This window comes from Plecotus auritus (assembly GCF_963455305.1).
Source record: "Plecotus auritus genome assembly, chromosome: 12".
Lineage (NCBI taxonomy): Eukaryota > Metazoa > Chordata > Mammalia > Chiroptera > Vespertilionidae > Plecotus > Plecotus auritus.
In genome coordinates, this window is record NC_137778.1 from 17,723,990 (window position 1) to 17,738,368 (window position 14,379).

At 39.4% G+C, this 14,379-nt stretch overlaps 1 protein-coding gene across 1 annotated transcript in view; it reads right to left on the reverse strand.

Moving 5' to 3' along the window:
- HMCN1 (hemicentin 1) overlaps positions 1-14,379 on the reverse strand; it is a gene marked incomplete at its 5' end in the record, with an annotated part of 394,143 nt that overhangs the window by 210,423 nt on the left and 169,341 nt on the right. The window contains 2 exons of the mRNA XM_080648250.1: positions 5,224-5,499; positions 9,535-9,656. Coding sequence (XP_080504376.1) covers positions 5,224-5,499; positions 9,535-9,656 — 398 coding nt within the window. The remainder of the gene's footprint in view (positions 1-5,223; positions 5,500-9,534; positions 9,657-14,379) is intronic.

Genomic DNA, 14,379 nt, shown 5'->3' on the forward strand with positions numbered 1-14,379 from the left:
TTTATTTGTAGGTGCTGATGAGTGAGCTAACTTGCTGTTTTTGTATGCAGAGAAAATATAGACGATCTTAGTCTTTGGCCCCTTGCTTCCATCATTGCTCAACTATGGCCCCTACCCCCAAAGACTCTGGTAGCACACTCCTGAGAAACTCAAGACCCAGGCAGAACTTACTTTAATGAATAAAACTCTTCTAGCAGAAAAGGTTACTTTTGAGAAATCTTGCTAATATGAAATTTCTTTTCCTGAAGTTGCTAATCACTCAGAAATTTCGTTCACAATACTTCACTTTTTTTTTCTCTGAACACTTTAAAAACTGATTTCCCCCCCCCCAAAGAGTATGAAATTTATTTTAAAAAGCTAAATACATGGAATGTAACTGAAGAGTTGAGATGATGACCTCGCTTGGCCTTCAGAAAGGATTACTTGTGATTGTTCCACTCACTGGGGAGGTTTATCTCCTATCTATAAAATTTCAGGAGTTATTCTATATACTTTAAAATTTCTTTCGTACACGTGTCCACCATAGGGAGTTCTTTGTAATTACAAAGTGTCGTAAAGCAATTAAACTTAAAGAGTAAAGTTAGAACTTTTCCACAGTACAAAAATTCATGTTGGAAAGCTCAGGGGACTGGAATTTTATAGGAGTACATTACAGAGTAAGCTGCTTTAAATCCTATCTGAACCAAAGGGAGCTTGAAAAAAAAATGCAGAATTTTGATTGATAATCTAGTCAGGTTTTCCTACAATGAACAGCCTAATAAGAGAGCCACGAAAATTCCTTCAGTATCTTCCTCAAGTTTTCCCTTTGCACGATTTTCACAGGAATACATTTTGATGTGTAGAAGTCAAAACCCATGTTTGAATAATGAAATTGTTTCTGATGCAGGCATTCCAGAGGTCCAGGTATCTAAAGGTCCTCGACCCACTGTGGGTTCTTGGCTTCATGCAGGAAAGAATTCAAATTGAGCCAGCATGGAATTTAAAATGAAAGGGGATTTATTGGTGAAGTAGTAAGGCGGAGAGTGACGACTCCACAGACAGAGCAGCCCCTCCCTAGTGAAATTTACTTGTTTTATTGAGGCTCGTTTAATCAAGGGGTAGGGCACTCAATAAATAAGGAATAGTTAGTGTTTTTCCAGGTGGAGGGGGAGAGACTTTTAGGAGAGCTCTATTGGCCATGTTGTATCCTTATCCTATATAATAAAAGGATAACATGCAAATTGACCCTAATGGCGGACCCACCTGGAACGACAGGCCACTATGACGCACACTGACCACTAGGGGGCAGACGCTCAACGCAGAAGCTGCTCACTGGTGGTCAGTGTGCTCCCACCGCTCAGCCAGAAGCTGGGATGTCCAACTGGGATGTCCGTGGGGAGCAGGCCTAAGCCATCAGTCGGACATTTCCCGAGCGCTCCCTGGCTGCCAGAGGGATGTCTGACTGCCAGCTTAGGCCTGATCCCCTGGGGTGCGGGCCTAAGCTGGCAGGTGGACATCCCCCAATGGGTCCCGGACTGTAAGAGGGCACAGGCCGGGCTGAGGGACCTGCTTCCCCGCACCCCCTTCACACCCCCCGCGAATGCACAAAGTTTTGTGCACCGGGCCTCTAGTATAGCGTATAATGAAGCTAGTAGTTACTGCAAGCTGAAATTAGTTGCCATATTTGATTGAGCTGGTCTTCTGCCTGTCCTAAGCCATAAATCTGTAGGGGGTTGGTCTTACCATCTCCTTGGCAGTCCTTGTAGCCCTTATTGATTGCAGCCATTTCACCATGGACCCTAGCTCATTCTTTTTCCTAGACATTTTAATACCAGGCGTCCTCAAACTACAGCCCGCGGGCCACATGCGGCCCGCCGAGGACATTTATCTGGCCCGCCGGGTGCCGCTGCTGTCCTGCTTAGCAGCCGACTCGTCCCGGGACTGCAGTGCGCATAGGAATTTGTTCATAGTTTTGTTTTTTTTTAAACTATAGTCAGGCCCTCCAACGGTCTGAGGGACAGTGAACTGGCCCCCTGTTTAAAAAAGTTTGAGGACCCCTATTTTAATACAGTGAAGCTTTTCGCTTTTGGAGGTTGACCTGAGACACATATATTTATGGGTGCTTTGAATGCTAGTGCCATCTCTGTGGGTTTTATTTAGATCGGGTGAAATCATATACTTAAAATGAAAACCCCTAATTCATTGCTTTCTGCCAACAGTTCATTTTATTTGCTGCCTTGGTTGTTTTATGTCCCAATATGAATCAGCACAAATGAATAAGATGCTCTGTTAAAATACAATATAAGCGTTTGTTGCCTTCTGTACTAAGGATATAATAAGGAGCAAGTTGGAGGCCCTTGGATTTGAAGACAAAGATTTTAGTGAAGTTTTGCATCAAGTATTCATTGCGATGATATCTAAAAAATATTTAGTTTGACCACAGAAGTATTTGCTTTCTTAACTCATTCTAAAATACGAAGAGAAAAGTTTAATGTTCAGTTACTTTATCTGATGAGTATGTTCTACTGACTTCATGGTTAGGGGCAAGCTTCTGTTATAACAGTCCAATTCGATGCAATAAAATGTGTAAATGGATATCATACATTTTATTTCTTTTTGTCTTTCTTTTAAGGCATCTATTTGCTGTGAAGATGTTAGAGCACTTTAATCGTAAATGGAGAGAATCATATTTCTCTAGTACTTAGAAGACAGAAACGTTGAAATGTCTTTAATTGGAAGTTACAAGGAAAGGTTAAGAATTATTTACATTCTAATAGGAAAAGAAAGGGATATGGTGACATAATAAGCATGTCAAATACATAGGAATTTGTCACAGAGAAGCTGTACATCAAGGACATTTTAATTTCCAGCAATAATGAACCATGAGAAAATGCAGATTAAGTTAAGCCCGATGGATTTAAGTGAGCTCCAAAAAAAGATGTTCGGATTTTGGAGAGCTTAAATTCTAGAATGTGATAGCCAGGGGAAGATACTCATGCTTTCACAGTGCAGGGACTGCTAGATAGATCAGATGAGGAATGAGCAAACACTTCAACCCACTAAATTAGCCCAATAAATCTACAAACATTCAAGCATTTTTAAGTTCATGACATACATTATGTCATCTAACCCTCACAAACTGTGCTATTTGTAACTGTAGTTTGTCCATAAAGAACAGGCGTCTCTGAGGTGTTAGTGGCCTGCTCTAGGGTGCCAAGCCAGCAAGTGGCAGAGCCCAGATCTGAATTAGGTCTTTGAATCATTCTACATGGTATACAGAAATGCCTACATATGAAGTTCCATTCTCTAAATTATAATCCTAGGTATATAAAATAATATATTCACACAATCAGCTCATCTCTTTTTTTATATATAAATTCTGGAATATATTTTTGTTAGCTTCTCAAAACATCCTTTTTTATTCAAACTAGTCCCTCAAACTCAAGGCCAACTAGACAGAGCATAAAATAATGCCTCTAAACAGGTTTACACTACTAGAGATTATACAGACTAGCCAGTAATCATGTAATATCACATGTTTTTGTATTTATATTTTATATATTAGGTAACATCTTACCTCAATACTTACTTAAAACATTTACTAATAATAATTACTCTATTTAACCAAAAAGAAGAGATTCAAGGGCTTCCTTTAAAACATATATATATTTCTAGATCATAGGGTTCATTCTTTAAAATTGAGTCAAATGCTAGTTTCAGAAAGTGTTGTCCATGAATCCATCTGAGAGGTCTGTTATAAATGCAGAATCCCAAGCTTTACACCAGGGAAAAGGTTAACCTGGGTAAACAAGGAAGGCTCTGATCTTATTTTATAATCCCATTCTAAAGGACTTCAGTTAAAGAACCAAGATCAAATTTCCGAAGGCCATTAGACATTCTAGCTGAAACAATTGGTTTAGTAAAAATAGTTCCAAAATTCTGGTAACTCAAGTTTCTATGGGGATTGACTCAAATTATCTAGGCAGTTTATCATGTGGAAATGCACTGAACCATTTATAAAGCAATGTTTCCCTAGAGGTTCCACCAGATCAACTAACAAAAGGCACACATTCAGATTGCAGAACATAACTCAACTACCCGTGAGAAAACTAGAATCAGATGGCAACCAGTTTATTAATTCTCAAGGTAGTTTCACTTTTCTGTCATTAATAATATTCTGAGATCTAGCCTTGAAATTCATTGGTCAGTGTGTTAGATATCCTTGTTAAGAAATCATCTGAGAGTGTTACTTCAGGCATGATATAAAGTTGTTTCTAATACCATAACCAAATAGCCGGACCCAATTCTGAAGTAAGTGGTTTCCAACCTCAAGGATTTGAAATGAACCTGTCAGCCTAACAGTGAAACACTGCCAATAGTTATTTGTTCATTACATTAAGACCGCTGGCTGATCTATAGACATTTAGAAGCCAAGTATGATTTTACTGAAAAAGATACTTTGGAATGTCCCTGATCTTAATTTGTTGGTCCTGAGTAATATACATTTTTAGTAGCCATTAAACCATTGTTAATAGACTTGTTTTCAGCTATCAGAACATGTAATCTATGTAGACATAATTCAAGTTTGGCTTACCATTCGTTTATCTTCAATATGCACTCTTTGTGTGTGTGTATGTGTAAGATAAATAAAGTAGAACTCTGCTAAAGTTTCAATAAAATTGAACCAAGATGAGAAACACCTTAAACCTTAGTTCAAACAATACAAGTACATTAGGTAGATACGACACGAATATAATTAAATTGGGGGGAAATTTTTGCGTTATTAAAACAATGAGATTATTTTTGGAGAGTTTGTTCTAGGTCTGTGAAATATGCCATTGGTATTTTAATGGGGATTGCATTGAATCTATAAATTACTTTGGACATTTTAATGATGTTGATTCTACCAATCCAGGAACACGGTAAAAATCCACATGATAGTTTGGAGAATTTAAAACCATTAAGCCATCCAGAGACAATTTCTATTTATATTCTCTTAGAATAAAAGCCTTCAACTACTAGGATTAGTTGTGTTAGCTTTAAAGTCATGTATTAATTAGCCATGTTTTATTTTCCACGTTAGTCAGCTTTAGACTGACCACTCGAGCTCCACAAGCATCCCATCATTCAAACTGTAACTGCTGGGGCAGATACTGTCACTCTCAGATAGCCATTTTAGGGGACAGAGGTCAAAGGAGGAGACGGAAAGGCACTATAACTCGGAAGTTACCATCAGCACAGTACCTTGCACTGTGAGGAAAATTGAAGCAGCTGATGATCCTCCTTCATTGGAAACCAGACAACGATACTCTCCAGCATCGGTGAATTTCACAATCCTGAGCTCCAGTGAGAGGTTAGCCAAGGTCCGAATTCTCGCTGGGTCTGCCAGTCTGACATCTCGGTCGTTCCTCTGCCAGGTTAGATTGTAATCCACCGCGCTGATGACGAGGCATGTCAAAACTGCTCTTTCTCCAGGAGTGACTGTAACATTAGTAGGCACTTGGATGACTGGAGGGGGCTCTGTGCAAATTGAAAAGATTCAAATCAAGAGACCGAAAAGACAATTTGCTCACTTAAGAGACGTGATTTAAAAATTTAATGAGTAGTTCTGGCCGGTGTGGCTCAGGTGGTTGGAGCATCGTCCCATACACAGAAAGGCTGCAGCTTTGATTTCTGGTCAGGGCATATACCTAGGTTGTGGGTTTGATCCCCAGTTGGGATTGATCACCAGTAGAAAACAGATAGATGTCTCTCTCAATCTCTCAATCCCGCCCCCCTTCCTTCACCTCTCTCTAAAATCAATAAGCAAGTCCTTGGGTGAGAATTAAAAAAAATTTAATGAGTATGTTTTGAATATCTAGTAAGAAAAGATGCAGTACAACAGAATTTATTCATTAATACATATGTCCATCACCTCAAGAAAGTAATCATCTAGTTGAAAGATGCTTTAAAAACTAGATCATATTTACATACCAAAGCATATTCAAGTCTAGATCTATAATTATAAAAAGAAGCATCACAAAAGATATGAATAGGCTGATTTAGGATTGTGGAAAAAGGCAAATCTTTGAGTTTTGGAAAAAGTAGAATTTAAGATTTTTTAAAACAATATTTATGTATCATAGAATTGCACACTTGAAACCTATATAATTTTCTTAAGCAATGTCACCCCAATAAATTTAATTAAAATATGTATTCACTGTTTTAAAGAAAATAGCACATAAAATATGGTAGATTTGGCAAAGATAAGGCTGTATCAGCTTTAAGGAGGGAGGGGAGTGTTATAATCTCATTAAGAAAATATAATACTACGACAGTAAAGTAAGGCAAATGTTCCCCCAGAAAGAATGGGACCGTTTTTATTTAAGAAAGTCAAGCTAACCGTAGGAATAGGCCTTTAATGACATTGTATACACAGAGCCATGTACACAGAGGCATTGACGAATGCATGCACATTTCAGATGTGGTCAAAAGCCAATTCCTAATTAACTATTTAACCAACATTTTTAGAGTCACTTCATACTTGGATTAGGTTTGAGAATAAATTTAAATGCTCCTCTAAAACTCATTCTGCCAAACACTTTCAATGATCTGCTGTAGCAAGCCACCATTGAGTAATAATACAGCAATAAACTCTGTGGTGAGCTATGCTACCTTGAAACCCACATGTCTGTTTTGGTTTAACTATAAAAGAGTATCAGATATTCAAACTTTCCTTCTTTATTTAAAATGGTATGTAAGTGTAGATGAATATCATAAGCCTAGAATGAAACTTGGAAGCAATATGCCAAAACCATAGTGGTTATCTCTGAGTGAAAGAAATGTGCATACACTCCAGATTTTCCTTTATTTATCCTTGTTTCCAAACATTTTTAGAGGACTATATGCTATTTTAAATTGTAAAAAATAAACGTATTTTTGTCATTCTGTGTTTTTAAAATCTCTTCTGAAAACAGCCAGTGAATCGAGTGGAAAGAGTACATGGCAATGTTAGGAGGCTCGGACTGAAGTCTGGTCTGTTTGACAGACAAAAATATAGGATGCTTTGTTAAATTTGAACTCCGGATAAACATTAAATATTGTCTTAGTATAACTAGATCTAATGAAATATCTGGGACACACTTATATGCAATTCTGGGCATCTTTTGTTTTTATTTGCTAAACCCAGCAAACATATGCTGCCTTGTTCTACCCCTCACTACTTGTGTGACCTCAGATAAGCCAATGTACACACAGTGTTTGTGTCCCTGTTTGGAAAATGAGATGACTGAATTTGGTAATCATAAAGACTCCTCCTAGTGCTAAGGTTCTATGATTCTAACATGCATGGCATGATTCTATGAATCTAATATACAAGACCCACCAAAGGCATGGAAGAGGTTACTTGTGTACATGTGTTCACACGCTATCAAAACCTTTCTGGCCAAAACCGGTTTGGCTCAGTGGATAGAGCGTCGGCCTGCGGACTGAGGGGTCCCGGGTTCAATTCCGGTCGGGGGCATGTGCCTTGGTTGCGGGCACATCCCCACTGGGAGGTGTGCAGGAGGCGGCTGGTCGATGTTTCTCTCTCATCGATGTTTCTAGCTCTCTATCCCTCTCCCTTCCTCTCTGTAAAATATCAATAAAATATATTAAAAAAAAAAAACCTTTCTGAAGACCACAAAGTACGGTGGCTGCACAGGGGGCCTCAGCCAATGAGAGGGAAGATTCAGAAGTGGGTGTGGATTTGAGGCTGGTAGGTTAAGCAAAAGTTAGCCCCAAAAGCAATGTCCACTCTCCCAAGTCTAAAGGGGCACTTGCTTCCCACTTCTGCTGTTACAGTCACTGCCATTACCACCAACGCTTCTGCCTCCTTCTTTCATAAGTGACTAAGCGGGACATCATTCCTGAAAATTGGCTTAGGCACAGTCCAATTTCCGAGCGATACCCATGGTTGGCTGGCACAGAGTCCTAGTAGAAGGGCCTGAGTAGAACACACATACAGAAGTTGCTGACACCAGAGAGCCAAATGCTCCACCGTCAGTTCATAAGTTCTAACTGGCACTTTCCAGTTATTTATGCGAGATGTCTGGATCAACTCACTCCAACCTCTTTCCCTGTTGTCCTTCCCTTCATGAATACTGCTGGGAAAGCAGCTCAAGTGCTCAAGTGTTTGTTTTCCCAGAAGCTGGGGAATGTTGACACAATTCCAGAACTTTGCATAATTACTGGAGATGAAAAAACATGAATGCTTTATGATGCATGTCAACTTGCTAAATTGTTCCAGAGGACAAACTTTATTTTTCTAAGAATAAGAGAATATAAATAATTTACTACAAGAAGAACATGCTTGCACGCCTCTGTTTCAAAGTTCAGCTTGGACTTATAACAAACATTAAGTTTTCTGAACTGACCTGCAATTATAAAGCTTCTTTTGTCTTAAATGGTCTCAAGAAAATACACATCAATGCTAAAAACAGGTACAGACATTGCCAGACACTCAGCAGCCACATTGAGATCAGGATGGAGTTGCTATTAAACACTCAGCAACGCTAGTCTACAAGGCAGGCAGAAAATAATTCAGTCAAAACAATGCAACCGATTCTAAATATGTGCTGACCAAGTGGCTTAAATTCTGGTCATTGATTAGACATGGCAGTTTCTTTTGTTTCCTAAGAATTCTGGGAGATTAGAGGCAAATAAATTTTTTTTACTAAAAGATAATCTATCTGATAAAATAGTTTGAGCCTTGCCTCCCATTTAGTCACTATCTAAGTGTGAAATTAGGAGCCATTCTTCTGCCCTTAACACCAGAATTGTAGCCACTGAGGTCCAGTGTTTCTTAAATCTGATCACTTTCTTTTCTTTTTTTAAATATATTTTATTGATTTTTTACAGAGAGGAAGGGAGAGGGCTAGAGAGTTAGAAACATCAGTGAGAGAGAAACATCGATCAGCTGCCTCCTGCACACCCCCTACTGGGGATGTGCCCGCAACCAAGGTACATGCCCTTGACTGGAATAGAACCTGGGACCCTTCAGTCCGCAGGCTGACGCTCTATCCACTGAGCCAAACCGGTTAGGGCAAATCTGATCGCTTTCTATGTCAGGACCCATTCATGAAAGCACTGTGCTCATTATGGACAGGGGAGAAGGAAACAGAAAGGTTAACCTTAATATTATCAGAACAGATCCCTTCCTTTTCTCAAATTTTATTTTTTCAAAGGAAAATGCTACATGGCCATTAGAAAAATGAGTTATTAAGTCTCTACAATAACAATAAAGATAACAACAATAGCAAAATAGTAACAACAGCTAAAGTCTATTAAGTATTTCTATGTGCCAGACTCTCCTCTACGTATTATATATAAATGTCATTTAACCCTCACACTTTCACCATGAGATACTGTTACTGTTATTGTCATTTTATAAAAGGGACTCCAAGACACTAAGTCTTTAAGTAATTGGCCCAAGGAAGGTCACACAGCTAATAGGTGGTGAGGCCAGAATGAGCAAACATTCCATTTCCATAGCTGCATTAATACCCAGCCAACTGCAAAGCCATCAGTGATAATCACCTGACACATCAAAAAACGTCTGTGCCCGTCCGGTCCCTGCGCTGCTGACAGCGATGCACTCATAGGAGCCTTCGTCAGACAAAGTGACCTTTTCAATATCCCAGTTCACACCGGCAGATTCTCTGGGGTAAGAAAACAGAAACATTTCTAGTTACTACGAAAACATGACCCAGTTGAAAGCAGTGATTCCACTATTTGTTCTGAAGTCTTCACCCAAAAGAACACCATAAAGAAAATAAGGCCTGGCCAGGTACCTCAGTTGGTTAGACTGTTACCCCAATACGCCAAGGCTGCAGGTTCCATTTCTGGTCAGGGCAACATACAAGAATCAAGCGATGAATGCATAACTAAGTGGATCAACAAATTGATGATTCTTTCTCTCTCTCTCTTAAAATCAATAAATTAGCCGAAACCGGTTTGGCTCAGTGGATAGAGCGTCGGCCTGCGGACTGAAGGGTCCTGGGTTCGATTCCGGTCGGGGGCATGTACCTTGGTTGCGGGCATATCCCCAGTGGGGGGTGTGCAGGAGGCAGCTGATCGATGTTTCTCTCTCATCGATGTTTCTGGCTCTCTATCCCTCTCCCTTCCTCTCTGTAAAATATCAATAAAAAATATATTTAAAAAAATATGAAAAAAAATCAATAAATTAAAAAAAATGAATAAATAAATTGATTAAGCTGCAGAGTTCTTTCTAGCTTAAAACTGAACAGCTTTTATATTTCAATTAGAAAGTTAAGCTTCTCTACACTGAACAAAGACACACCAAAGACAATAAGTTATGGAGATTATAAAATTCTTTACAGAAATATTGTCTGGCTGTGTCAAAGTATAAGATTAAAAGCTGTTAGAGAAATACTGCTTAAACTCTCTCTCCTTCCTGATCATTCCCAGTTTTTGGACATGTTCAGTGAGGTTCTTAGACAAAGCAATTCAACCAGTTTAAAAATAGAAAATAGACTTTAAAAAAAAAAATCCTCACCGGAGAATATTTTTCCATTGATTTCTAGAGAGGGTAGGAGGGAGGGAGGCAAGGGAGAGAGAAACATCGAAGTGAGAGAGACACATGAATCGGTTGCCTCCCACATGTGCCCCAACCAGTGCTGGGGAACCTGCAACCGAGGTATATGCCCTTGACCAGTAACTGAACCTGTGACTCTTGGGTCTGCAGGCCAACACTCTAACCACTAAACAAAACTGACCAGGGCCAGACTTTCTGATTCCAAAAAGATAAATACTCTTTAACTTTCTTATATAGAAGTTCTATATAAGGCTATATACCACATCTGGTTCAACCTATGTATACATTTAGAAAAAAAAAAATAATTAAATTTTATAGTTAAACTTATCATTTAGATTTAAAAAATCCCTTTGCTCTATTGTGTATTCATTCATTTAATAAATATTTATACTTTGTTCTCTAACACTGTTCAAATTATATATCATGATATCTAATTTTCTGGAAGTGTCTGAATAATAGAAGTTCAATCCCTATTTAAAAGATTACAACAATCCAGGGCACATGCCTGGGTTACAAGCTCTATTTCCCAGTGTGGGGTGTGCAGGAGGCAGCCAATCATTGATTCTCATCACTGATGTTTCTCTCTCTCTCCCCCGTCTCCCTTCCTCTCTGAAATCAATATATATGTGTGTGTGTAATCTTTACATGTTGTAATCTTTACATATGTGTATGTAAAGATTACAATAATCTATAAAACATTTTGTTTTGAAACATGATTGAAATAACTGTAAAAATATGATTCAAATGCATAGATATTTTCATAATTTTTTTCTTACAACCATCCATACTATTCACAACCTTTTTAATCATTCTAGAGCTGAGATGAAAACCTCATTGCAGAGTCAGGACACCTTCCACTGAAGTCAGAAATAATGACCCACGGCAATGACTCCAGGTCTCCCGCCATGCAAGGGTACCACACCCACCATCAAACAACCGCGGAGGAATAACTGAGCCCCTCGTGCACAGTCAGCACTAACCCACAGTTGGTAAGAGAAAGTTAAGGCACAGGTTCCCATCATCAGAAAAGTCAGAAACTAAACAATACCACTGGCCCATATGCCTTAGCAACTGAGACTATTCAGTTGATGTTGTTTCCTTCCATTGTGTATGTGCCGGGTGCCAGTGGTCCTTATTGTCACACGCAGAGGAAAACGGACTCGGACTTGACTGGATGCTGTACTGATCACCTAAGCTGTATCTTGAATGTTGAACAGCAGTACACCACACCCGACTTTATAAATGCCGTTGTCTAGAGCAGGGGTGGGGAATGTCTGGCCTGTGGGCCGTATAAGATCCGCGAAATTAGTCTGGCCCTGCCAAGGCATTAGGGGTGAGTTAATGAAAAGTTTGACCAAATACAGCAGGCTAATTTATTTTTAGCAGGCTAATTTTTAAGTTGATAATTTTGTATGGCCCTCGAATAATGTTATAAATATCCAAATGGCCCTTGGCAGAAAAAAAGGTTCCCTACCCCTGGTCTAGAGAAACTAGTCAGTGCCAGGAAGGCAGAAACTTAAAATACATGAGTCTTCTGCAGGGGCCCACTTCAGAGGCAAACATGCATTAGGATTCATCAAAAACATGACATATGGAAATTTAGAACAGAAAGTGACAATTCTTCTAGTTCCTCATTATAAAAAAGAGACGTTGAGATCCAGAAAGAAGTAATTTGTTCCAAGGCACGTAACCAGCGTACAGATTGCTTGAAGAATACTCTCTACAGTTATTCTAGTTCCTCTCTTATTTATGCAATATTACATGAAAATCCCTTTTTCTTTCACGTAGCCTTCTCAGTTGACATTAAGACAACATGGCCACAAGTAAAAAGTTTTGAAGGAATGGCCTTTGGAATAGGGGAAAGAACATAAATAAAAATGTGCTCTGCTGTTAATGCAAACTAATTACCTTCCATCCCCTAGTGACCACAGCGACTCACCTAACAAAGATTCAGCCCTAGGTCTCACGTTATTAGGAAATCTAATCAGAGATGTGCGAGTGAATCGGGGTTCGAGTATCAATCCGTCATCACTCACACCTAATTCTGTCTTTAGCCTCTCACATCCAAAAAGCTTTAATATGTGTCAGCAAAGGCATGTCACATCTCTGCATCACAGAGCTGGAAAAATGAGAGAAAGAATTCTTGTGGCTTACCTCCCAGAAACTGCATGGAATTAGTGTTTATAAAGAACCCCGTGTCTTTGAAAAATGTTACGCTTTCAACATGAAGCAGAGTGGTTTGATTTCATCAGTCAGTTATGTAGCTTCATCAGTCAGTTATGTAGCTTCACTGGATATCCTGGTCAGTTGTGTTTGATTTACGGTTATTAAATATGTAGCTAAGTAAATCGTCAAGACATACTATGTGAGAAAAAAGTGGCAGGAAATACTGCAGTTCAATCTTTAAGTAATGGAAACGTTTCTAAATTTATCAGGAACATTTCTGCCATAGTTTTGACTTAAAACAATCACCTCATAAAGGGACTGCATAAACGAAGCATTTCAAATATTTAACATCTTATGGAAGTTACTTATATTAATTATGAACTAACAGTAGGAGAGTTTCATAAAATAATTCCTAGAGTTTTTTCCAAAATGTAGTTGGTTTCATTCTAAGTTTAAAAAATAAACAAAAACAAACAAACAGCAACAACAAAAAACCCATACCATTTTCCAGAAATCACCCTCCAGTTTTCAAGGCCTACTTCATTTTTTATTAGATTACTGATATTTGTCTAAAAAAGTTACCCATTTTCACAAGGACAGTTGGTGCCCTCTGGCCCACACCCCCTGTTTTACAGGGTGGGGCAAAAGTAGGTTTTCAGTTGTTCTTATGGAAAATAATACCATAATTAATAATACAAAAATAAACTCTGTTTCATCTACTCCTAACTGTGAATTACTCTTGCCTACCCCTGTATGCAGCGGCCACCTGTCACCCCACCCCCAGCACCTGCCACTTTTCCCTGACCGCATCTTCTGCCTTTCCCCTCCAGGCTCCACACTGGCTTCCTTCCTGCCTTTCTTCCCCACATGCCCTGCTCGCTCCAGCCTTCGGGCACGCGCACTTTCTGGTCCTGATGTGCGCACACTCTTCCCGGATAGTTGCGTACATGCTCCTTACACATGCTCTTTGCACAAATGCTCCTTACCCTGAATTTTTAAATCGTAACTTGTAGCCCTAGCTAGTTTGGCTCAGTGTTTAGAGCATCGGCCTGTGGACTGAAAGGTCCTAGATTCGATTCCGGTCAAGGGCATGTACCTCGGCTGTAGGCTCGATCTCTGGCCCTGTTCGGGGCACCTGAGGAGGCAACCAATCGATGGGTCTTTCTCACATCGATGTGTCTCTTTCTCTCTCTCTGTTTCTCCCTCTCCCTTCCACTCTCTTTAAAATTAAATAGGAAAATATCCTTGGGTGAGTATTAACAAGAGAAAACAAAAAAATGATTAGCTTGGCCAAAACCACATGCACCTGACCTACCAGCCTTACTCATCCCAATTAACCTGCTCTACCTGTGCCTTAACATTGATCACATTCACAGATCCTAAAACTTTCCATCAGATTCAGAGGCCTGTTTACCTGGATGCCAATAACAGGGCCTCTCATTAGCAAGGACCTTTCCAAGGTTCGGTACCTAACTTTGTATTCATAACTTGTAATTCTTTGATTTAACAAGGGACTCTTGAATTGTATAAAACTCAGGTTCTCTAGAACCTAAGTCAACTCTTGAATGTATTCTATCATTTATATATTAACACTAGAGGCCCAGTGCACGAAATTTGTGCATGGGGATAGGGGTCCCCTCAGCCCAGCCTACACCCTCTCC